The sequence below is a fragment of the Furipterus horrens genome, unplaced genomic scaffold (assembly GCF_987537825.1).
Source record: "Furipterus horrens unplaced genomic scaffold, mFurHor1.1.pri manual_scaffold_3, whole genome shotgun sequence".
Taxonomy (NCBI): domain Eukaryota; kingdom Metazoa; phylum Chordata; class Mammalia; order Chiroptera; family Furipteridae; genus Furipterus; species Furipterus horrens.
In genome coordinates, this window is record NW_028327173.1 from 181984081 (window position 1) to 182010718 (window position 26638).

The 26638-nt window shown below is 41.0% G+C and overlaps 2 protein-coding genes across 2 annotated transcripts in view; one reads left to right on the forward strand and one right to left on the reverse strand.

Moving 5' to 3' along the window:
• RHOJ (ras homolog family member J) overlaps positions 1-4935 on the forward strand; it is a 78155-nt gene extending 73220 nt beyond the window's left edge. Inside the window, exon 5 of the mRNA XM_090270963.1 lies at positions 3444-4935. Within this exon, the coding sequence (XP_090127089.1) occupies positions 3444-3590 (147 nt within the window). The 3' untranslated portion in view covers positions 3591-4935. The remainder of the gene's footprint in view (positions 1-3443) is intronic.
• Positions 4936-17490: 12555 nt separating this feature from the next.
• Positions 17491-21431, reverse strand: GPHB5 (glycoprotein hormone subunit beta 5). The gene is made up of 2 exons (XM_090272072.1): positions 21079-21431; positions 17491-17883 (listed from the first exon to the last, which is right to left on the reverse strand). The coding sequence occupies exons 1-2, from the start codon at positions 21280-21282 to the stop codon at positions 17695-17697; spliced, it is 393 nt and encodes a 130-aa protein (XP_090128198.1). The 5' UTR covers positions 21283-21431; the 3' UTR covers positions 17491-17694.
• Positions 21432-26638: the final 5207 nt, after the last annotated feature.

Here is a 26638-nt window from a genome sequence, read left to right on the forward strand (position 1 = left end):
CAACAATGTATACATTATGATACCCTTGTAAACTACTGGGATTAAGGAAAAGTAAGACTTGTTTTTTATATCTGTACCAATTTGCTGTAATAAACAATTAATTTTATAAGCAAGAAGACAAGCAAACAATAACACCATATTGCTAATATCACTTCACACTATATCTAAGTCAAATCATCATACTGTACACCTTGAACTCAAACAGTGATATATGTCAATTCTTTCTCAGTAAAACTGGAAAAAAGAAAAAATCCTTTTACTTTTTGCACAGGACTCACAAAAGCTATATGGCTCCCACATTAATTTCAAAATTTTACTTATTATAAAGTTTTTAGAAAAGTGTTTTCTCAGTTTGCATTCCTCAATCTCTTTTTTCTAAATAAATGATTTTGGTGAAGCATATTCCAGATTGCTGATATGTATATATAAACAAGGGTCGACAAATACTGAGCCCTTAGAGAGGGGTTCTAAATATCTGGCTGTGCAGGTCACTTTGCTCCAAAGAGCAGAGGAAGTTGCTGCCATAAGAAAAGCAGTATTTCCTTGAGACAGTATTCCATGTCACATTTTTGTGGGTATAAGTGGGTTTCTTGTTTGGGGACATTTGGAGGGTGTTTGTTTGTTTGTACGAAATAATGTTACAGTAACTTAGTTACACAGTAATTCCTTGATCTACTATTTCACTGTCTTCAGAAATGTCTGAATTGGGAAATATAAGTTTGGGCTCCTCTTACACCATCAAAAGGCAACTTGTGACCTACTGTCAGCAGCACTGTGGGAGGAAGACAAGCAGAGAGAGAGCACCGGCCCATCCAGTAGGACCAGACAGCCTAGAACCCCACAGATGAGCAGAGCTCAGCCCAGCTCTCCTGTAATTTCCAGAATCCACTGAGGCCCATGATCATTAGTGGAAAGGTATTCTGCATAGAAGAGCCCCACAGCACTTTCTAGGTCCTTTTTGCAGGATGACTGACAAGAGCTAGCACATTATAAGCTATTAGAAATTCAGCTGACACATCCACTAGAGTAATGTGCTTCTCACATGTGCTCATATTGAGTATTGGACATAATCCCAACATGTAATAAATGAAATTTTATGACACTATAGGAAAATTTTCCACACTTTCTTTCTCTCTTGCATCCAACTGTTTTTCATCATTTTATTTATATATATATATATATATAGAATATATTCTAATTCAAAGATTAAGCCATGGTCAAAATGCAAGCCATAAAATAAACTTTAAAGATCCAGTATCTTTTCTTTGTGTATTTTCCTTTGGCTCATACAGTAACCATTCTTTACACCAAAAGAAAATACATAATATTTGGACCCAAACAGAACAATTTTATTTCATTCTTAGTTTTTATAACTGTGGGCTTTCAAATGAGTGGACATCATTTCATAAATTGTCTACTTGACCAGCTTCTTACAAAAAAGCTAATTGATAAGGGTCACAGTAACTGTCATAGAACAAGGCAAAGAACACACACAAAAGAGACCAGATTCTGGGTCTAGTTCTTTCACTTTCTATTTGAATGTCCTTAAGCAATTGATGTTACCTTTTGGGGCTATTCCCACTCTATTTTAAGCTAAACCACAAATTTCTTCAGTCCACACATTACAGACTGCTGACTGCTGCCAAAGCTATCCCACATCAGTATTTTGCTTGGCCCACAGAGCATTTTAAAAATTAGGAAATAATAACTAAAAATCCACATGTCCAACTCCTCTTGAAAAATACAAAGCAGGGCAACAGTGAACCAACATTCCTGCATGGCAACAGTTATCTAAAGCTGAGTAGGACTGCTAACTCTAGAGGTGGTATGCACTTCACAGCACACCACAGTCTCCACCTTTCCCTATTGCCTGGTGCCAGCCCTTCTTTATTCATTTGCATAAGCTATTGGCATATAGTTTTGCTACCCTGATTTAGGCGTTTATCTGCTATGGTTTCTAGGATCTCACCATCCAGCCATTCCCTTCCAAACCTGCTTAAATTCTTCAGTTATTCTTATAATGTGAAGCATATAATAGAAGCATTTCTCTATATGTCCTTAATATTAAAGATCCACATCATACTGTTGGCTCATACTGAGTTTGTGAGCACTTACAATTACGGGTCTCCCTCTCATAAATTATCTTGTGAAGTTGACTGCAAATCATGGTCTGCTCTGCCCTACAGTTTTTCTAATGAGAATTTATAGTTCTGGCCTGAATCTCAGTATTTCTCATAGGGATTTTGTGAATATCAATATACCATAGTATGAAATCATTAAAGCTTTGAAATAAAGCCCTAAGCAAACATAAAATATTTTATCATTTAAATATGCATAGACTATCTTCTAACAAGAATGGTGTCTCTGTCAATAAATGCATTTTACTAATTTTATTTTTACATGCTTTAGGTTTTATTACCAGCTTTAAAATATGCCTTTTAAAGTATCTTACAAAACCAAATACAGTAGTCCCTCTCTATATCACGGTTTACTTATCGTGGCCTCACTGTATTGTGGGATTTTAAAAAATATTATATTTAATTATTTATCGCAGATTTTTTTGTTATATCACAGCACTTTGCGGTACTATATATATATGTTGTTAAAGTTACGTAGGTTTAAGAGTGTAGAATATGTTTAAGAGCATAAGTAGTGTTTATAAAAGTGTGGAAAAGGTTAATAAGGGAGTGGGAAAGGTTAATAAGGGACTACAAATGGTTCATACATGTGTGGGAAGGGTTTATAAAGCCTTAAAATACATACAAATACTAAAATAAATGTAAGGCTCCTACTTCGCAGATTTTCACCTATCGCGGGGTGGTCTAGAATGTAATACCCGCAATAAGTGAGGGAATCCTATAATGACATCAATTGGATATTACCTTGCTGAGAATTACCTCATCACAAGTGCATTTTATTCAAGAATAACCTATAGAACTGTTATCACCCACTTTCTTTTTATATGTTTTATCAACGAAGTTGACACTGCCTCACTATGTACAGAAAGAGGTAGATACAGTTCACTTGAATCAAATTTACACGTTCTGTGTACAAGTGAGAGGATGCCAAAACCAACATCATGCAGCCCTGTTGTTCACAAAATATATTGAAACTATATCAGTCTGTTTGAATCCTCTATTAATTTTTTTATTTTTATATTCTGATATTAGGAACACATGGTTATGAATCACTTTCAGAATTTATTGCTTATCAGAAGGGATTCAGGACCATTTATTGAAATGGCAGAAAGTAAAAAATATAAAAACACAAAAAATCAGGATAGCAGAGGCAAAATGAAATGCAAAAGGAAGAAAACATACTCTGACCCAGCCCCCAGGCTATTTGTGGAAGAAGCAGCAGCGGCATTTGGCTGGGAGGAGGGCTGATACCACTGTGCTTTTCTCTGTCTGTGCGCTCACGCCTGTCTCTCTTTTGTGTTGAAGATCGGAGCCCAGTGCTACTTGGAATGCTCGGCCCTGACGCAGAAAGGTCTCAAAGCGGTGTTTGATGAAGCAATCCTCACCATTTTCCACCCCAAGAAAAAGAAGAAACGCTGCTCCGAGTGTCACAGCTGCTGTTCAATCATCTGAGGTGGCTGGAGACCCACCTCCACCCCACCTACAGGTGCGCATGGCAGCCAGCTTCTGCGACCAAGCTCAAGCCAATGAGGAGGGCATGACCAGACAGGAAGTCCCTTCACGCAGAGGCTCCTTCTCCGCCCTGTGAGCGCTCCCAAGCACAGCCCACCAGACAGCCAACTGCCACTGCCACGCCCTCCCTACCGGCCAGAAGCACCCACGTTGCACACTCCGCGAGAATGCTGAGCCGGGTTTTAGCCAATGCCGCTGCGGACCACGTTGGAAACAAAGCCAAAGCCTGTCTTGCATCTGCCCCTCGCATGAACATGAAGCTTGATAGGAAATCATTGCAGGAAAACCAACAGAGGCAGTCGGTTCCCGTACTGGTGGCCTTACTTGATGTCTTTTACAAAATATGGGAAAACAGTACTAACTTCTTTTTCTGCATCTGCTATTCTACCTATGTGTCTTACATTCATATGTATTATTTTTTTTAATTTACTAATTTACCCATTTACGCATGCCTTACAAATCCATACCAAATTAGCCTAAAGTATTTTATATCCATTTCTATTTTCAGCCTGTTTCTACCAAAGCTATTAAAACCAACTGTTACCTCTGAATGCCTGACTATGAGAAGATACAAGAAAACGTTAAAACTTCTGGAAATTTCAGAGCCATGGTTTTTGAACCCAGTTGAAAGAAGACGCTATCTGAATTGTTGCAGGTTACATTTTTGCCAAAGATTCACCCTAGAAATGCTTACGTTAATAAGTAGCTTTATTTTTTCTGTGTTATATATTGTCAAGGCAAATTAGGAATGAACTGTGTTTAAGAAAGTTGTATTTTTGCTTCTCAATCAAATTGATTGGGGGAGAATATGGCACGCTTATCTTTTAAAATGTTCTTCATTCAGCAAAGTGAACTTTTCTGCTCCTTCCCTTCCCCATTATGCCTCCTTTTCCTCCCTTGATTTCACACTTTCTCCCATGCCCAGCAATAACCTGATCTACACGAAGGGGCTGGCCATGGAGCATGAAAAAGTAAGCATTTAAAAATCCCCAAAAGTTAAGCAAAGTACCTAAATTCTTCCTCTGGCTTCAACTGAAAGTACAGTTACCCCCCCCTCCCCGCCCCCCGCCTCCACCTCCTTATCTGTGGTTTCCCTTTCTACCGTTTCAGTTTACCTGTGGTCAAATGTGGTCTGAAAATATTAAATGGCAATTTCAGAAACAAACAATCCATAAGTTTAAAATTTTGTGCTGTTCTGAGTATTGTGATGAAATCTCACACCACCCACTCCGTCCCACTCAGGACGTGAATCATCCCTCTGTCCAGCCTATCCACGCAGTACATGGGACCTAGGAGCCCTCTCGGTCATCAGATTGACTCTCATGGTATCGCGGTGCTTGTGTTCAAATCATCCTAATTTTATTTAATAATGACCCCAAGGTGCAAGAGTAGTGATGCTGGCAATTTGGATATGCCACAGAGAAGCTGTAAAATGCTTCTTTTAAGTGAAAAGGTATGTGTGTATAGGAGAAAAACAATATATATATATGATTTGGTTTCGGGCATTTGCTAGGGGCCTTGTAACTTATCCCCCACAGATAAGGGGGTGGGGGGACTACTGTGCTTTCTCAGCTTGCCCCATGTAAGCCCCCATTGTATTTAAATTACATTTTCCAAGTACAACTGGTACTGAAATAATGCCCCTCCCCATTTCCCATAGACATTGTCCTAAATGTATATTTAGGGGCTAGATCTGTGAGTTCCAAGCTTTGTATCTATTTATCCCCTGTTTTCAGAATGATGTGCTGCATAGAACAGGGACTTTGGCCTTGGGGGAGTAAAAGCCCCCAAGAAGGTTTTGTGTCCTTTCTGTATGGCTCTTCCAAATATCCAGGGATCTTTTACCACAGAGTGAGTTGCTTCCTAGCTTTTAATTACAAACTGCTAAGGCTTCTAATTAGTCTCATTTGCTTAGAATTATCCTAGAAACACCCAGGTAGGCACTTTATTTTTTATTTCAATTGCATAAGCAAAATGCCTCTTTGCAGCATGAAATTACACCAATTTTAGTTTAAGAACTTCCAGAATCACACTCTTTCTGTTAGAAAAATCCAGTCCTTCTAGTCCCTTCTGCTCCTGGAGGAAGACCATAAAAACAGAAGCTTATGCTGTAGGTCTTTTCTGTTAAGACCTTCATGATACCACCTCAGTGTTTTGGGTTTTGTTTATTTGTTTTATAGAATTTATAAATGTGTTTTTCCTTCTTTCACATTTCAAATTCTATTACCCTTCTCCCCCATCTAATTGCTAAGCATTGTCTTAAATACACACAGACACACAGAGACACACATGCACGCACATACACCAACCTAAAACAGGAGTTTTGTAAGACAAAGCTTGACAAGAAAACAAGGACTTTCTGCTTTTGTAAATGGAAATCAACCATGTATAAACTATAACTCTGCGGAGGTTATGAATTCATCCTTTATAAACAATAATAAGCATTTAGTCCTGTAATAAAAGAAGTACTGTTAGCCAGTTTTGTTACATTATTGCATAGTTACATTTTGCTTGAGGGCCATGCCTCACTTTCCACTGATGTGGATGAAAAATTGAGAGCAGCATGCTAGCTCAGCCAAGGAGAATCTTCCAGATGTGTTCCCTAGGCCATCACCACCCTCCTCAGTGGGCCTCGGGGATTAACTTGTTCATGGCGGGAAGATCACACTCATTCCTGGAACCAGAACCTGGAGAGACTGTTAGTGTGGGGGGGAACCACAGGCTCCTAGAGATCTTCTGAGCTAATTATTGAATACAATAATGAAGAGTAAGGCAACCAAAATGAGTTCATTTTATGACAACAAATTAATCATTTATCCTGTTTCATGACAAGATGTACTAGTTCATTTCACGAAAAAGTGTTTTCTACTATAAGATTGAATACAGTTATATCCTGAAACCAAAGAGAAGAGTCATAGAAATCTAAAGACAAGTCTTTTCATGGTCTACACCATTTTCCAAAATCAGGAAGGGATAACCAATCTCCATTTGAGGGTAGAGTCTTAACTTCTCAAAATATAAAGAGGTCTCAGAAACTATAGTCCAAACCCCTCATTGTACAGATGGGTTAAGGAAGATATTTTGTGACAGAGCTGGGACAGATCTCAGCTTTTCTACTTTCCACCTAGTGTCCTTCAACTCCATACTATATTATTATTGCACATATTATGTTTGACTTTTGTAAATATTTTACTGGAATAGCATCTGTTTTTCCTGTAGAGCTCAGCCACATTTCAAACACACAACTTAGGACACTATAAATATGGTAATCCACCAAACTAGTAATAACCTAAAGACAAGAATTTAACTGACACCCAATATCCTCTGAATCCATGGCATACCATGTAATATAATTCCAATTTAGTTGCACAGTATACAGCAATGTAATCCCAATCTATGGTTCAGATAACTAGTTTGACAGATCTTTTTTTCAATCACATGACTGGTTGTTTCATAGAATTAATGGACTATTTGGGCTATTTTGGAAAAACAAAAGTACTAAGGCATAAATCAAAACCATGTCACCAGTAAGAAACTTGGGCTAATTTCTGCAAAGAAAAATTATATTGAAAGAACAATAACTACAGCAAGCTTAAACCATGAAGCACTAAACTGAGAAATCAAAAAATAAGTCATGTACATATGACAAGAAGGGAGTATTAGTCCTGAGAGTTCAATAACAATGTGCCTGATCATTTGGAAGATTCTGTTCCATAAGTGTCAGATGAAGTAGATACAACCATACACAACTTTTACAGGATCATCAATAAGAAAATAAAACTTAAATAGTAGTAAAAGAGCAATCACAATCACACTCACAATTATTGGGAAAAGTTTAAAAAGCTAAACCAAGGATTTGAAGCCAAAAAATGTCATTATTTAGAGCATTAAGTTCTTGCAAACAGAGAGTCTTTAAGAAGAAATATTTGACTTGACATATGCCTTTAACAATACAGTATCACATTCATAAAGGCAAACTCATCCATGAGACCAAAGAGAAGGAAGACTAGATACTGAGGTTTTTGCTTTAAAGGAATGTTTGATTCCATGCTGGAGATGATTATCTAACCATGTATGTCTTTGGTTTTAAATCTACCCCTATGTTTAGATGCCAGAATGCAAAGTGTACACTCTCTCTCAACAGAGGAAACCACAGGCCACCAACAAGAATCATTGAGTAGACTTCCCAAGTACAAATCAGGAAACTCAACAAAATAATTTCATTTCAAGGACCATTAGAAACACAGAGAAAAAGAGAAGGTCAGGGAAACCAACTTTCTTAAAAGGAAGCTAGGTACTTTTTTAAAGGAAGCATGTAGAGAATGGAGATAAAACTAAAACCAAACACAAGGCAAAAACACATACCTGACAATTCTCCCAGACAATTGTTCATTTCTGCCTTGTGCCTGGAGGGGCGTAGGGAAGAAAGGAGGGCTGTTAATGTGAAGAGCGTTGCATATTTCTCGGTATCTAAGCAGAGTCAACAAACAGGGTTAGTTGTGTGATAGCCCTAAATAATCCCACCTCTGATTCATTAAAAATGGATTTTATTTGATGGGAGGTTGTGGGGAGGCTCCTTGGCAGCATGCAGGTATCACCCTCACACTTTCTCTGTTAAGACAGAACAGGCAGTGAAGGGAAACTTACCAAGAAATAGGAGTGAATAAATTACTTGGGAAGTTTCCTTGAGGGTGAACATAACTTAAAACCTCAAAAGGATGACTTCGGGATATCTGGAAAGACAGTTCCTTGTATGAATGATATTTAATCGTCTTCCATGAAACATACCTAAATGGAGAGATTGCATTTAAAATGCACAGCAGCAATGACGGAGTACAAAAATCTGAGAACAAGCAACAATTCATGGTGCTTCCATGGTCCACAAAGAGCAGAAAGGAAATGAAAGCGCCAAGCTCCACACAGACAGTCCAGGGATGAGGGCTGGGTCCTGCTCCTTGGAGAGCTCTCTGCGTTAGGGCCGAATGAGTCAGGGAGGGTTTGGCTCATCTCTGAATTTGTGGGATGCAAGTTCAACCACAGTTCTTGGCTTTCAACTTCCAGTACAGGAAATTAGAGTAAAAGCTGCATGATTAATCTTTGTCACTATCTATTTTTTTTCTCCTTAGGGAATATTATATCACAATCCAGAATCATTTTGTGCATGTGTTTTAAACATGTTCTACTTCTGAGTTCTGTGGTGACTCTCTAGCTGAAGAAATTTTGTAGCATTTTCAGCCATGTCCAGCAGGCCTTCCAGGATATGCAGTTACCTTTGATGAACAGGTTCTGATCAGTGTCTTAGGGAATATGATGTCTGGGGCAATCTGAGGAGAGGGTCCCCAAGGCCCAGAACTGAGTCCCCCCTAGAAGCCATCATAGCACACTTAACCTCCCAGGGCACAAGTCAGTCTTTTGAGTTTATGTTAATTCTTTAGAGGAACCATACAACCTCTTTCATGGCAGGGCGATATATTTGTGGCAACTTTGTAAATACACTCCTAAAAATACCACCACCTACCATTTTTAAATCAACTTTTTGAAAGAATTGAACTTTGTTCCTCCCTAGAGGAGCCATGGGCCAGGAGGTTAATAAATTCTACACTCCTCTCATCGCCTGGCTTAAATTGTTTTCTGTTTTGTTTTGTTTTTTGTTCTCAGTGAACAGTAATTTCTGCTTAAGTACACCTCAGCAGAATTTTATCCCAACTGACACAGCCAGTTTCTCCCTGTGCCATCTCTACAGAGGAAATGATGTGACAGGGAAGCATGGCTGACCTGCCCATGGTTGGCCTTCTTGCAGTCTGCTTCTTAGGTCATGGCTTTCTCATGTATGCTTATCGTAATTAATGGAATATTATTTCATGCCCTCTTTAACCTTGACATTTATTTTGCGCCATAGTCTGACTTTTAAGTCACTCGTCTTTTCTCCTACTCTCATTTCTGCTTTATCTGGGGGTGTCTCCAGCAGCCACTAAAGGAAACGGCCTTCCCCAGGCCTCTGTCAGAATGGGAAAATTTTCTAGCCCTTTGCTACCCAACGTGTGCTCCAGGAACCAACAGCATGAGGATTTCCTGGGAGCTACTTAGGACTATAGTATCTCAGACCCAGTCCAGACCTAATGAATCCAAATCTGCATATAAAAAGGCCCCAAGGTGATTTGTGTGTATATTAAAATGTGAGAATACTGATCTATGAGACAACCAAGTTTATCATCAGTCTTTACACCCAGACATGTAGCTGCCTGATGAAGGAACCATCAGCTTGCTTCACTTGACTCTCAGATGCTACATTTTGGGTACTCCTTAGGCTAATATTTGAATTGTTCACATTCACTGGATGGATAAAAAGGCTTTCGGAAGTCCTTTCTTTTTCCTGTCATGTGCTGCCCAGCTGCAGAAAAGGAAAAGGCATATTTTGGAATCAAAAGAGAAATGCAGCATCTGGTTTGAAAGATCTGCTAACTCTGAAGTACTAAATACTTCTCTGCTAGAAGTCTTTCTGCTGGTTATAAGGGAGAGAAAAAGTGCCCCCTAGAATGACTTTCCATGGAGAAATAAGGAAGATTCATACCACGCGCAGTTATAAAATAAAGATAAAACAAATTTCTGAGGCATAAAACTTTTGGTGAAGCTTCATTAAGACACAGTGCTCTAGATGCCAGAATAAAGATTGACTGCAAGCAACTTGTCCTCCAAACAGGCATTCCACAGATTTCTGTGTGTATTGTCCTCAGCACAGACCAGAGTTGTATTCACTTATTCAACATGTTTGTACTAAACATCACAAGGAACCATGCTTTGTTCTCTCCGCCCACACCCCATCTTGTGTACAAGAGCCCTTCAAAACACGTACACGCGCGCGCGTCTAATTCAACTCCCACTGTTGCTAAAGAACTTCCGAAGGCAAATCCTACCTACCTTCAAACACATAAAGAAAGTGCACAAGGATTACCATTTCCTCCGTACCTGAAAATGGTAGAATAAGGACGTGATGTCACCGTGCACATGCAGTCCTGAAGGCGCCGCCCCCTCCATGAAGGACCACCTTGTGCTCCCTGCAGCAGGCTGCCTTTTGCACTGCTGACAGTTCTGATTTTGGTAATTTCAATCAGGTCTCTTCCCTCCTGCTCTAGGCTCAGGAACCCACGTGTGGCCAAGATACCTTTAAACTGAAAAGCTTTTAACCTGGGACAGCTTTTACATCTGGGAGCAGCTGGGCTAACCAAAGTGGCTAGCACTCATGGAACGGTTTAGTCAAATCCAAAAGCAGAGTCTTACCAAAGGTTATTTTCATTATTACAAATGCATCCCTGATTTCTTGCTCACAGCCTCTGGTGTAAGCTACCAAAAAGTGGTGTTTCTTACACCATGGACTGCCTGTCCTCCTACAGCCTACAACAGCATGGCATGCCCGCACATTCACTTTCTTCCCCAGGTCACAGAATAAAGTCTATTTTATCTTCTTCATAAGGAATGAACCCTGGCTGGTGTGGCTCAGTGGACTGAGCACTGGCCTACAAACCAAAGGGTCGCGGGTTCAAATCCCAGTCAGGGCACCTGCCTCGGTTACGGACCCGGTCCCCAGCTGGGGGTGCACATGCATGAGAGGCAACCATACATTGATGTTTCTCTCCCTCTCTTTCTCCCTCCCTTCCCCTCTCTCTAAAATAAATAAATAAAATCTTTTAAAAAATAAAAGAAACGAACAGGGCAAGAAAACTCATATTAATATTCACTCTCTTCAAAAATCCATTTACCTCTAACTTTTTAAGTATTTGATTCACTGTCCCTTTCCTGCAACAGTAACATGAAATCCCAGTGCAAGCTATCTGAGAGCCTCTCTTCATTTGAATAAAAGTGTTTTTACTGAATGAAGCACCTTGAAATAATTTCGTGCTAAAGAAGAGAAACCCCCTGATCCGAGCCCACTTGCTTCTGTTCCTCCACCTGTCTGCAGCTTACAGCGTAGAGATTGGCACGAGTGAACCGATGCCACATTAGTTCTTTTTGGCTTTGTCCAGAAGTTGGCTTGGATTTTGTTAATGCTGAAATTTGCAGGCAATTTCAATCGAACTCTGTTTCTCATTAACTGGTGCTTGTGTTTCAGTGGGGAGATGTGTCAGCATTAGCTTCTGAGCTTGCTCAAGCAGGAGCCAAAAGCTGAACAAAATCTTCCTCTTAAAAACATTTCCAACGTATTTTAAAATGCTAGACGTATTAATTTCACTCAGTGACATTGGCCTCCACAAATGTTTTCATTTCGGTATGCATACCAGGGGGAAATGGAAGATGGAAGTTTGAAACAGCCTAGAAGCTTAGATCACCTTCCGCTGCAGGTGCACCTGACCATGCTGTAGTCATCCCAGGAATCTCTGCGAGCACCACAGGGAGGCCAAGGCAGCATGATCGGTTCATGCGTTTCCTGTAGGAAGTACTTGCAAATGAACAGGGCTAAATTTCTATTTTCAGTGCGTAATGCTGCATGTATACTTCCTTAAGATAATGACAATTCATGATGCACCTATATCCTTTATTGTGTATATAGTGTATTCTGAGAACTCTTTCAAATGATTTTAAGTTGTGTAATGTCATTTTCAACTTGGGGATTTTTATATTTATCCCTTACTGAAAATCCTTTTTTCAATATCACCAAAAAAAAAAAAAAAAGTTACCATTCTCATTTTAGTAATGTTGATATTCTTTGTTAAAGCAAAATGCTTTTCTTCTCTTTTGGGGAATGCTGTTTGGCTGATTGGTTGGCTTTTGGGAAGTGGCTGTATTAGGGGTTTGAATTACTTTCCAGAAGCCCCAATTTTTTAACAATCAAGTTCAAAGCATGTCATTGATTCTTTGTATTGGGAAGCCTGTTGTTGTTGTTAACTCAGTTACCCAGTGTGCTAAAGAAATGGCACAGCTGGAGGAACTGAGTCAGAAATAAAGCGAAAAGGCTGAGGAAATGTTTACTTTATTCCTGAGAATGAGGACCTGCAACAGAGAATAGAATAAATCCCTCTAAATTCCTTACAAGTCTCTGCCTACCCTACCAATTACAGGGCTTTGCACGCACTCCTTTTTTCCTCACCCTTTCCCTATTTCTTGTCTCTTTACCAGGTGTCACCGCCCCAGAGGCCTTCAGCACCACCCTCACATAGTCCAGGGTCCCAACCAGCCATTGAACCGAGAGAGCTCCCATTCCAAATGCAAACAACCACACTCATTAAAACAAGGGGAGATCACTGTAAAAGAAACGCCAGATCTGTCTTGCAAATAAGGACCAAAATTCCAGTAAACTGTTTCGCTAGTAGCAAATGTCAACAGAAAATAAAATGTGCAGAATTTGCTAGAGAGAATAGTTTAAAAGTTACTTCTTAATAATTTAACGGTTTGAAGAAAACAAAAAGGGTAAAGTACACATTATTTTTAAGAAAACATCTCCTGAATGAAGAAGACAAGCAGTTCCTCTTGGAAAACTTTATGAAATAAAATTTGTTTTACCAATGCTTCATTATTTTCAATTAGATATATAGTTCATTTGTTATCTCAGGAATGCTTTTTATTATTAGGTTAAAAATCTAATTAATTTGAGGAGTTCATTGGGTCACTGCAGCAGAATTTGATACTTTTCTGGTGCCTCATTATTTCCTAACCAATGGAAGATGGGAGACGGAATTACCATTTCAATCAGTGGAGCAAATAAACCCACAAGTAGAATGAACTCGGAGAATCTATATCCTTCATTCAAAAATGCTCTCATGGTGGAGAAATATCTGGGAAATTCACCTTCTCCTTACCTTTCATTAACTGCAAAAATAAACATATTTCCAAGAGTAATGAGCTGCGGAGAGTTAGTTTTATCCTGAGCTCCCCTCAAAGACACTGAAGCATCATTCCTGGGCACACAGTGTTCACATTACCTGGGAAACAAGTTGTGGGCACACCACCTTCATCTCCGCAGCAGTCTGTTTGAATTTCCTTTTGAGGCTTAGTTTCTGATGGAAGCTTTGATTTGAGCTACAGCAAAGCTTTGTCTTCCTAGAGGTTATACAGAAAACTAGAGAAAAATTGCAATCTCCATAAAACAACACAAGTCTGCACTGAGCTGGGTCCAGAAGAAACTGCAGACATGCTCACCAAGGCTGACGTCCATCTATTCAAAGATTTCTCCAAGCAGGGACGTCTTGGAAGGGGCACTCCAAGGAGGCATCGTGCTCCCGGAGGGAAAGTTTGGTTCTGGGTCAGAGAAACCTGGCATGTGCTGTCTATCAGCTGTCTGTTCTGGGGCAAGGTACCTGACCCTTCTGAGCTTTGGTTTCATCATCTGGAGAATGGTAATAAGAATGCCTATGAGTGTAGCTGACACAAGAATTACAAAACATTAATATCAAGGGTCCCACTTATAGTTCAGAAATCCATCAAAGGCAGTGATATTTATATCTTTTTTCCCAAACACAGTGCCTTGCACAAAATTAGAGTTAATAAATATTTGTAAAAGTGAGAGAGAGAAGGGAAGAGAAGGCGAGAGAAAAGGGGAAGAGAGAAATTTGAAAAGATTCAAGTTTAGCACTGACATAGTCTCCTCCTTTTAACTAATATTTCTGATTATAATACATATTTATTATAGAAGTGTTTTGAGTACCATAGACTAGGTACAGCCCCACAAGCCCTGCAGATCAGAGTCCTCTGGTTGCTACAAGCTTTGCTGCTTATTACAGAATTTATGTTCACTCTGCCTCTTATAGCAGCATGTCACCAGCTGGTAGGTCTCTCATTCCAGACCCCTCCCTTCTGCTGACAGCAAGAAGCCCAGTTTCATGGCATCAACCTCAGTCTACAAAGGACAGTCACTATGCAGCTTTCCTATGGTACAGGTGCCCCTCAGCCATGCATTCCTTATATGGCTATATTAAAGGCTATGGCCACAGAACCTGCCAGATGACTGTAGCCAGCTGGTGACTTCTCTGGTCTCATGTAATAAATCCATTATAGAAGACCCACCTTTCTGAGCCTTTTGTCCTCAAATACTCTTCCAGGACAGTTCTGACTTCTTCTCTTCATTAACACAAGCCACGGTTTTCCTCGAGCTTTAAGAAGTCATCCAATAGCACCTAGGGACAAGATCCAGGTGTCCTTTTGAGGATATGAAAGCCTGAGTCATGGGTGAATGTCCCCATGTGACTAAACTCTTATCCAGTCTTATACTCTGCCACCCTTCCCTGTCTCATTCCAGTCTGACAGCCTCAGATCCACTCTCAAGTTCATTCTATTGATCCCTGAGCACACTAATCGAGTGGTGAGGCAGCTTCAGTGGAGAATCTGTCCTCCCAATGCTGGGAAAGTCCTTCTGCAGCTGGGTCATCCTTAGACTTGACCCTAATTATCCAAGTAGAACCAATAAGGATTATGGATAGTGTTTGAGGAGGTCAAGGATTACCATGGAAAGCATCCTCCTGGGATGGGGCCTTAGCCAGGTCTCCAAGCAAGGGAGGCTGATCTCTGGTAAGGAAGAGCAGCCCCTTCGGAAAGGGAACCTTAACCTTACCCACTAATTGTCCCCATCCAGGCCTCTGTGCCCCACTCCTTCCCTATGAGGCTCTTGATTTAAGTATAGGAGACGGTAGGGTGGTAGGTCCAGCCTTAATAATTCAGTGGCTCTCCCAATTAGGCCTGATTTCCAGGTTCAGGAGAAGACAATCTCTTCAAATTCAGCTTCAAATTCAGCTTCATACCATGCCCAAGCGCTTTAATTGCACTTAACAGCCAGCTAATCCCACAGGCCTGGTAGTTACCGTTGTTCCCACACCTCTCAAAGGGTGTCATACTGCATTAGCCAGTACCTACGTTTCCATATGTATCCCATCCCAGTTCAAGACAGTGATTGTGATGTTACGGTATGCCTTATTGCTGCCACAGCCCACAGCACAGCCTAGGACAGACTGACTAAGGTTCCCAAAAGATAGCTATGCTGCATTTCATTCCTTTTCCCTGCAGATCCTCTCTCCACACTTCTGCAACCTTCTTCCCAGGAGGCCAACATTTATGCACTGAGTCAATGGGCTCCCCGCACCGGCCCCTTGGATTCACCAGAAGGTCCAGACAGGGGAGCAAAGTGAGGCTGGGACGTTGCCAGCCTCCCTCCCCACTGGGCCTCGGTGTGATGAAGAATGTATCTTCCTATGCACCCCTCTCCCTCAGTGCTCTTTGGGGTCTGATCATCACATCCTCTTCTCGCCCCTTCATCCTAGGGCTGCCTGTTGCTCCTCACAAGTGTGTTTCGAAGTGTTTCACAGCACTTGTTGGAGTCCCTCCCACTGCTTAACTCTCCCCCATATCCCACTGCAGTGTCTCACTTGCTTCCTGCCAGGACTCTTACTGACGCTGCGGTCATTTCTGAAATTCTGGCAAGCCCTCACTACCTCCACCTATTTCCCCAAAGTTTCCTTAAGAAGCAGCCCTTTCTTTCAAACAGTCCTGAGGGAAATTCTTAGGTATGGGTTGAAAACATCTGAGCAGTGTTGCCCACTATTACCCCCAATCACCACCCACCGCCGCAGCAGAGACCCCAGGCACTCAGCTCCTCTTCACGTTAGAGCTGACCTTCTCACTGACCAAAACGCTTCTGCACTAAAAATTGGGGTGGGTTTTGCTTGTCCTCTTTGTTCCAGATGTCCACATCAGCATCCCAGTCCTTGACCATCCACCCCAATTTTTGCTTTACTGTTTTCATGGGGACTCATTGGCCCCTCACCCAAGGAGGACTCTTGGCTCCCAGCTGTGACACACCTGGGGTAGGAACACAGGTGGAGCCACTTTGGGGACTTGTGATACCCAGCCAACTCTGTGTGTCCCTTACTAAACGTGACATCCTAAGTTAATGTGTAAGTAAAAATAACCTGGTGATTTGTTTTTAAAAGGCCTTGTTATTGTTATTCCAAGTGGATGAAAGACATTTTTGAAAGTTTTCATGAATTCGAAAGACACAGGACATGCTTTATTGGCATTAATAAGATTCTCCTGGCATATTATGGAAAAGGAGCAAGGTTAATTTCAATCCCCAAAATGTCAGAATTAAAGAAACTTGCATAGCATTAGTGTTTTCTTTTAAGTCATAGAGAATCAGCAGCCGTAAGGTTTTAGAGAAAGCAAAAGCTAAGCAACCACAGACTTTCCTCTGAGCCAGCAATGCAGTTTTACCCCTTACAAACATGTAAAATTTCTGAATTTAAAAAATTACAATTACAATTTAAAATATTCTAAATGGAAAATGCTGTTTGTGAGTCATCATTATGGGCATAGCTTTGGGAGAGCATCATATGAGTCTATAAGCGTGAGTTTAATTTTCTAAGTTTTTAGGTGTAAATGATGGCTGTATTTACATTCTTTGTGAGATTTTTATTTAAAATGGACCTCTTTATTAAGAGCCTTAAGAGGACTTGGGGAATTTGCTTAGAAAAAGGATCACCCAAATCCAGACTCCTTTCAATCTGAGCTACTATTTCCCTACCTTTTAAAAATTGGAGAAGTCTGTTTCTTGTGTAGAGGATTGCTCATTTAAAAGGAGAAGGGAGTATTTTCTCCAAGGAAGCTTGCAGTTGGATTTGGGGTAGGAGCGTAAGGACTAAAACATGAGTTTTATTGATTTCTGGCCTTTTGGTCATAAGTCCAGTTGGAGACCAGTCATTAAGGAGGACATGAGAATTTACAAACTTTCTAGCCCCATTCCTTATTATATCCAATGCATTTAGACCATTGGCATATTATAAATCCAAATTGGAGGATGACAATGTTATACAAATTATGTTTTGAGCTTCAAGGTAAAGAAAAATTAATTTTCAGGTTTATGAATGAGAGAATTATTTTAGTGAAGGCACAAATAGCATTTTGCATTGTTGGCCTAAGTATGCTGCCTCTGGGCCTTGTGCCTGAGCTGGGCCTAAGGGAGAGGGGTAACCTCCGCCAAATTAAAGTCCATGAATTCAGGGGTGATAGCTGCTTGTGCTGCCCACGCTGGTGGATCTGTGAGGCTCACGGCTGTCATCTGTGTCATTCAGATGGTCTCACACTCGGTGGTGGCCGTGGAGCAGGCCCCGCAGTCACAGCGGACAGCCACGGGGTAGGTGTAGAAAGGGTCGACTCCTGGGGCACAGTTGGGCAGCTTGACGGTCACCTGTTTGGTCTCATTGTAGGTACAGACTCGATGGTGGGCTTCAATGTAGGGGGGCTCCAAGATGGGCTTCTGTCCCCACAGGCAGAAAACAGGAAACCCATTAGAACAGCGATTTTCAATCGGGGTGCCACAAGTATTTTTAAAATACCCACTACCTAACTATTTAGTCAGGAGCACTGACCTCTTTCCCTTAGATTGTCAAATTTTAAAAAATGACAGCAGCCAACACAATAGCTACCCAGTGTGAATGAATCAGAATCATACCTATTTTTTTTGGTCAGATCAGCAAAAAAATATGTTTTTTGGCATGCTACAGAGTTTTGGTAAACAGTTTGTGTGTCATCAGATGAAAAAGGTTGGAAATCACTGCACTAGATAAAACATATTATCCTGCTTCATTTCCTTGGTACCATTTATTGCTGTCAGTTACCAACTTGTTATTCATTTGTTTACTTGTCCATCTGTCTCCTCCTAGTAAAAAAGCAAGTTCCTGACTTCTTGTTTCTCATCTGTAAAACATAGTATCTACCTCACAGCATTACTGCGGAGGTAAGGCAAGATGACCTATGTAATGCACAATGCCTCACACCGAGGATGTGTTCAGTAAATGTAAGCTATCATTCTTATCAGAGCAAATTTTAAAATATGTGCAATGGAGGTCCAGGATGAAGTTCTTTGATGAAAGGACCATATAGAAAAGCTGAATTTAACATCAACTGCTTTCTCCTGCTTCTCAGGTAGCCTTTCACCCTTCCTTGTTTTATGTCCTCTTTCCTCAGCGTTTGGAATCCCAGGCAGGGTTATCTGATAAAATACAAGACACTCAGTAATAACTGAATTTTGAATAAACAACAGATTCTTTTAGTATAAGTCTGTTGCAAATGTGTGGGACAGACTTATACAAAATAAAAGGTTGTTTATCTGACATTCAAGTTTAATGCATCATGGTTTTGTTCTGTCTGGGGTTTTTGTTTGGTTTTGGTTTTGGTTTTGTTTTCTTTTTCTCCTTCCTTCCTTCCTTCCTTCCTTCCTTCCTTCCTTCCTTCCTTCCTTCCTTCCTTCCTTTCTTTCCCTTTCTTTCTTTCTTTCTTTCTTTCTTTCTTTCTTTCTTTCTTTCTTTCTTTCTTTCTTTCTTTCTTTCTTTCTTTCTTTCTTTCTTTCTTTCTTTCTTTCTTTCTTTCTTTTTCCTAAATCAGGCAACCCTAAACCTAGGCCCTAAGTAAATGCTTATTTTCAGCAACAGTTCGACCTTCAAAGTAGATGCAGCCACTTTCTCGTCATGAACACCCTATTTTCAGACATACTCTCCCAGTTAAGTTACCAAAAATAAGTGCTTTATATCTCAGAAACTTTCAGATTGCTTGGAAAATTAATCTCATTCTTATCTTCTTAAAGTAACCTCCCTTTTCACAGCACAATAAAGGCATAAATAAAAGCTAGCTAACATGAAGGAGAATCTTTTTGTCTAATGGTCTTGTGGCTTTCATTTCCCCAGTGAGAACATAGTTCCTGACCTCCTATGAGTGACAATGATCCAACTAAAGACATGTATCAATTAATAAGGAGAAGAGAAAATGGAGTTGAAGGAAATGACAGGGTGAGACTTCGGTCCAGGAAGAGCTCCAAATAGACCAGAAGTGAACTTCAAGCAGCGGGGAGGCACCACCTGGCCAAGCTCTGAATGTGAGGAGGTGTCAAAGTTCCCTGAGTATGTTTGATATCAAGTCACGACCACAGTGTCTTTAGCAACTAAATTTTCATTTGGCTAGCAGGTCTCAAGACCCTGGTGACACAAAAGTAAAGCTAATTTGTAGAGCAGTTTCATTTAATTTAGAGTTTTTGTCACCATAACCCAGTTCCATTCATGGGGCTATAATTTTAGCTTAAAATTGCTCTCTGAGTCCCTGAATAAGAGGGCATTTTTCCTAACGGCACCGTCCTCTCATGATGCTCAAGGACTTCCTAGTTGGCATTGATTAAGCTAGAGGATAAACATTATAACTCCAGGTAGAGATCAATCCCATACAATTCAAGAAGTATTTATGAATGCCTTGTTCGGCTATGACTTTGACGAGAGTTGTAAAAGTTGCAAGAATTAACCTCTGCCCTCAAAAAACTTAGAGTTTAGCGTTGTAGAGTGGGTAAGGAAGTAAGACACAAGGTGGGGTAGAGTCATGGGCTGACCATGGAGTCAGAAAACCCTTGGGAAGGGAGTCTGCTCTGGAGACAGGCATCAGAGAATAAATTTAATAATGCCAGATGGAAATGAGAAAAGATAAGAAAAGAACCAAAAGTGAGATTTCATGAAGAGTGTTGAATAAAACCCTTAAAATCAATCTGACAAGGCCAGAGCTCAGAATATGTATAGTCACTGCAAAAAGAAGCAGATGTCATATTGCTAACAACCTTGAAATCTGGTTATTGAATTTGCAGTCATGGGTGGTCATTAAAGATTTTTGAGCCGGGGGACAAGATCAGAGCTGATACTGCATTAGTATCCAATTCAGACCTCAGTGGGGAGAGTCAACAGTCACTCTAAGTTGCGATTTGACTGGGTGCCGAATGGCCTTCTTTCTTCTCACGCAGTAAACATGTCCTCATTACAGCCCTATAGGCTTCTAACTTTGAGATTTTTATCCCCAGTTTAAATGCAATGCCTCTGAAAGGCTGAATATAATTCAATATAAAGGGACTTAATGAACCTGTCAGTGATAATCCCTGAAGCCCCCAGGAACTTAGGTGGGGGTCAAGAAGGGGGTAGGGCTGTGGGAGTGACACTGAAGGAGGGGCTGGGGACGCCCCCTTACCCGCTATACAGCTCAGGGCCTCTCTCCTGGCTGACTTTATCCCAGGAGAAAGAACACAGGGAAGAGTTTTGGTTACATGCTTGAACCCAGAATTATTCCTACCTTTTCACAATAAACATGACTCTGCAGTCACTTACCCCTTTAATTCCTCCATGTTATCTGTAAAATGGGTAGAATAATAGCACATCTTGACTCCCAGAGATGATTCCCAAATACACAGACACCATCCAAGTAAAATTACTAATTTTATCAATGCATTGTTAGAGGGAGCAAGGTCATGTTTAATTCAGATTTTTTGGAGCATGCCAAATAATTGTTGTTGTTGTTTTTTTGAAAGTCCACAGGAAAAGACAGTTGCCCCAGCTTTACCTCATTTCATCAAAAACGTGAACATTTAGAAATCGGTCCAAGTGGCCGGCCCTGAAGGCATCGCCGCCAAGGCCAATCTTGCACTCACCTCCCAGGTTTCACAGCGGCCCCAGCAGGCATCAGTGGTGATCCGAAGGCCCCTGCAGCCTGGCTTCTTGGCCAGGAAGGTAAACTCCCTCACAGCACAGCCCACAAAGGTGTGCAGGTTCTCACTGGAGGTGCTGAGAACACAGCAGCAGCCCGCCAGGAGGAGGAGGGCCATGGGGCCAAGGAGAAGGTGTGCCAGCTTCATGCTGCTCCTCCGGAGAGGGAAAGGAAAGAGCGTTGATTAACAGATCCAGCTGCCCTCCGAGGGGCAGCCAGCAAGATTGCTACCAAAGGGACCTTGCTCTCAGCATCTCAGAAGAAGCCAAGAAATTGCAAATGCCCACAAGTTCCAACACAGGTGCCCAAAGTTTCCTCTAACTGATTCCGATATGGATTCCATGGACCCACTGTGCTCTGGACACCTAACCCTTCAGGGGCATCCCCAGTCTTCTCCTTACTGTGGCCTAACTACTGGACTTGACCTGGGTGTTAAAAAAGCATGCTCCAATGTTATCTTTAAAATGAACACAAAAGGAGTCACAGCAAAAGTAGTGCGTCTCCTAATATAATACTTGGATACTCACAAGATATTTTTATTCGGATCCACTGTATTTGGTGCCATGTTACATGTTTGCTCAAAATTACATTTTCAGTGTCGTGGATGGGGAATGGAGGTGGTGAGGTAGGTAAATAATAATGGCATGCCTATCCATATTGTTACTAACCCAACACTCCACACAGCATCCATATGCACAAGATATGAAACCTGGTACCTGACTTGGTGCCCATCCATAAAAATGTGTTCTACTCACCACAAAATGCCTCTGCTCTATGCCTCTGCTGTCATGGCACCTAGTTGTGATTCAATTTAAATCCAAATGATGGAAAGCACCAGAGATGTTTAAAACATAACCCCAATCTACTATAAGTTCTATCTTTTCTGGGTCTTGGTCATTTCCTGTGCTTTGTCAGAAGCCAGAATCAATTCCTTCATGCTAGGTCCACTGGACAGAACATACCTGGATGTTAAAGTGAGGGTAGACCTTGCGTTTATGGAACACCCCCAACTCATTATTGTTTTAAAAGGGGTGCAAAGTTATTTATTTCTGCATCTGATCTCCTAGCGCCTACTTCCAATCTATCACATTAACAGGGCTCTTTGCACTTCCCCTCCGGAGGAATGAAGGTACAATTACAGAGACGCACTTACCTGATCTTGCTGGAGCTAACTCTTCTCTTAGAGCTCACACTTGCACCCAAAATCTCAGCAGGTCGCAATGAGTGATAGATGTTTGCTCTGGGTAAATATCTCTACCCTCTGTTATTGGGCTGCCTGACTGCTCAAATATATAGGAAAGGTCTTGTGAATCAAAACAAAAGAGAGGCAGATCCTTACAGGAACCACTAGACACATCAAAGACCTGGGATATAAAGCAGGTCTCTATTTTCCAAAACTGATTAACTTAAAGGGTGTTGTTTTGTTTCTTAACATCACCTCCTGAAACAGAGAGTTACTTTGGGGAATGACATAATCTTAGGGAAACAGTCAAAGGTAGTTCACCTAGCTCTCAGGAGCACAAATGCATTGGGGCAAGATGGATTACATTTTCCTCTGTGGTAACCACAAATTTCCTTCGAAACAGTAGTCAGGCACTGGTAGCTCCTGGCAAACTCTTTCCCTTCCCTCACAACACATTTCAATACATTGAAAAATGACAAAAAAAATAACTCTTCCTGGAAAGAACATGGGATCACTGAAAGGATGGAAATCACAGTGAGAAGGATCAGTTTGAAAGTCTTAAAATTAGTTAAGGATTAGATAATATGAATAGCCCTTGGATATGAATCATATAGGAAAAAAATACCAAGATGTTCGAAGTGAATTATCTCCCAGCATGGGAACTGATGATGGCATTTCATGTCTTCTATGTAGTTTGCAGAATTTTTCACATTTTCTACATTGAGCAGAGTTTTGTAATAGAAAATTCATTAATATTGATACTTTTAAAAATAAACTAATAGGTACACATTTGTGATGCATGTAATGATATGATATCTGGCTCTTAAAGGTCTAAACTAAGAATAAAATAGTATCTCCGTGAGTATGGGACACAGTTTGTGTTCTGATCTGCAACGGCAGCATACAAATGGATTGAGAATCTCGTGGCTGCAGCATTGTTCTGGGCGCTCTAAAAAATAAATGAAACAGACATCACCTCTGCCCTTCGGAGTTTACATGTCATTGCAAATAATGACATAGCCAGAGACATTTAGGATGCACATTACATGGATAAATGATACTAAATAAAGAAGTTAATACATGGCCATTTTCTGCAAAAGAAAAAGGTGGGGTTTTTTGTTTTTTATTTTTTGTTTTTTTTTATAGCTTTTATTTATTTATTTATTTTTGGGAGAGGGGAAGGGAGGGAGAAAGAGAGGAGGAGAAACATCAACATGTGGTTGCCTCTTGCACACCCCTAACTGGGGACCTGACCCGCAGCCCATGCATGTGCCCCAACTGGGAATTGAAGTGGCAACCCTTTGGTTTGCAGGCCAGTGCTCAATCCACTGAGCCACACCAGCCAGAGCAGTAAAAGATGTTCTTTAAATGACATGTTACTCATTAAAGGTTTGACTTTTTCAAAACATAACAACCCTCAGTGAATCCATCACTATATCATCAATATACCTATTTTTTAAATTTATAACCTATATTTTTAACTTATTTTTATTGTTTTTCTATTACAGTTGTCCCACTTTTTCCCTCATTGCTCCCCCACCACCCAGCCCACCCCTTCTCCCAAAGTCAATCCTCACCCTGTTGTCCATATCCATGGGTTATTTATAAATATATCTATTTTTAGAGTCAGATTATATGTCTTATAGAAAATTGAACTAGGCTTGGAATAAAGGAGTTTCTTCAGCCCTTCAGCCTGGGAGTAGCACAATCAGAACTGGGATATAAGGGGACAGACTACTTACCTGGTGTGATCTTTCCAACTTGCTGGGTCTAGAGCCAGCCAATCAGCAGTGACCTGCCATCCTGAGCCTGGTTTCTGAAGAAAGCTATTCAGCCCTTTTAGAAAAGACCTGAAACATACAGACTTCTGCCTGAAATATCACAAGATAAAGAAAGATAAAAAAGGAGGACAAGAGTACCTTTCTTATACAATCCCTAGCTTCCCTATAATACAGTTATGGCATTATGCTTACTGCCACCCCCCCCCCCATCGGTATTAACCTGATAAAAATGACAATGAATAGTTACTGAGCACCTACTGTGTACCAGGCTCCATGGAATCTGCTGTACTCTTACACATATTATCTCTAAATCTTACAACAATTCTGTAAATCAATGATTATTTACTCCTTTTTCCATTGGGAGAAATGGAGGCTCAGTTAGTCTGTCATCTGCCTTTGATGACACTGGAGATGGCAGATAGGTTTGTTTCATCCCTATAACCAGCCGCAGTCAATTGAAAGGTGCTGTCTGGAACACTGTGTAAAAAAGGCCTCTGAATCCCCTCCCAGTATGGAGGGCAGTGGCCCGTCTGCTTCATCGTAGGTGTAGAAAGGGTAGTGGTGTGTGGATGCCAGTCCTTATACTGTGCCACCTCTCTATAGGCAGAGTGAGAGGCTGTTGAGTGAGTCAAAGGCTCTTTGAAGTCTCAATGCCTATAGGATATCTTGTCACCATAGTCGGTACATCTGCCACTTTCCCTTCCATCTCCGTTGACTTTTCTACCATTAAGGTCACTGTCTTGAAGTAACAAACAAAGATGTAGTCAATGTCTCCAAGCACAAATCCTGGAGAATCTTCTCTCATCTCATTCCATTATCATCTTCATCTAGTTTCATTGTCACTTTGGAGGGTGCGTCACAAGCTACAGGTTCACTAGGGGTAAGGAGAGGAAAGAACGGGTGTGGGTGAGTAAGAGTCTTGAGATCTCAAGGAACATGAAAACGAAGGAGGAATGAGCTCAGTGCCAGTGCCTCAGAGGGATGATGGGCAGCAGAGGCCTGGTCCAGGGAGGGCCGCCCCCGCCAGAAGGCCCAGCAGTGCGCACAGTGTGCAGGGTATGGAGACACTGCCAGAGCCTGGAACCCCTCCGCCTCCGGTTCGCCCATGCCGATTCTCAGTAGCACGACTTCCTTTGTGGCCGGGAAACTCACTTCTCTCGGCCTCCATTTCTGCATCTCTGACACGATGGATTTGACCCTATGATCACAAGATCCTTCTTAGCACCACAATTTAAATGTCTGCAAACTGTTTTATGAACATAACAAGCTAAGAGAAAGTCAGATGGAGAATCCGAAGGTTCATATTATAATAAAGCCATCCTGATTTGTGTTCAAATCTTATCTCTGACATTTGCTGACTTGAGATCTCAGATAAGTCTCATAACTCGCTGAGTCTCAACATCCCACAAAATTGAAAATGCCTCCCTCCTAGGGCTCATGGGTGGAGTCTATGAAATAATGTCTATAAATTGCTTATCTCAGTGCTTGATCCATGATAAACAAGCAATAAAAGTAGTTCCTCTTTCTTATCCCATCATCACTGTGTGTACCCTTAAGAAATATAAAGCTGCCAATAAAAAATTATGTCACACCACTAATTATTATGCATAGCCTCATTTCAAAGGCATTACTTTGGGGAAATGAGTCTGAAAATAGAGGAAGCAAAGTCTTTGAGACCTTACCAGAATTCTGAAACCAGAAGACATGGGTGGGCATCATTCAAAGCCAAGCTGATCTGACACTGAAATTAGCGTGTTTTGCAGGAGTAAAAAAGTGTCTGAAGTGTTAGATTTAATTTTTCAGTTCCAAATCACACTTTGAGGGTATAAGGTTTACCATGGTCCCAAAATTCAACATATGGACCTGGCTGGGTGGCTTAGTTGGTTGAAGCATCATCCTGCACACCAGAAGTTTGCAGGTTCAGTCCCTGGTCAGACTGGGTCCAATCCCCAGTGGGGCACATGCAAGAGGCAATCAACTGATGTTTCTCACATCAATGTTTCTCTCTCTCTCTCTCTCTCTCTGGCCCCCCCCCCCTCTAAAAATCAATGAACTTATACTTGGGTGAGGATTTTTAAAAATTCAATATATTAATAAATCTTCATGACTGCTTCCAAACAATTTCAGTTCTGACCAAGAACAGAGTCAAACTAACTGAGCCAACCAGCACACACTGAGTACCCTTTTTGGTCCACAGATATTAAATGTGAGAACCCATAGAACTAAGCCATTTGCTGTATCACTTACAATGATCTCCTGAGAGTAGAGGAAGATATTCTTGCTCCATTATGTTCTTCCCCATTGTCCTCTCAGAATACATAATGTTCTGTCCAAGGGTAAAATTAATCAGCAGTATAACTCCTGTGGATGAATAAAAAAGCAACAAGTGAAGCTATGTGTCTCAAGGAAGTAATAAAATTAATGATTTTCTGCTAACCAATGCAAGAAAGGTCAGCATTGGATTTTACAAAGTTGCAAGGTACTTGTAATATCCCTTATTGACAGGGGGGGAAGTTCTGGGATTACAAATGAAAATGAAT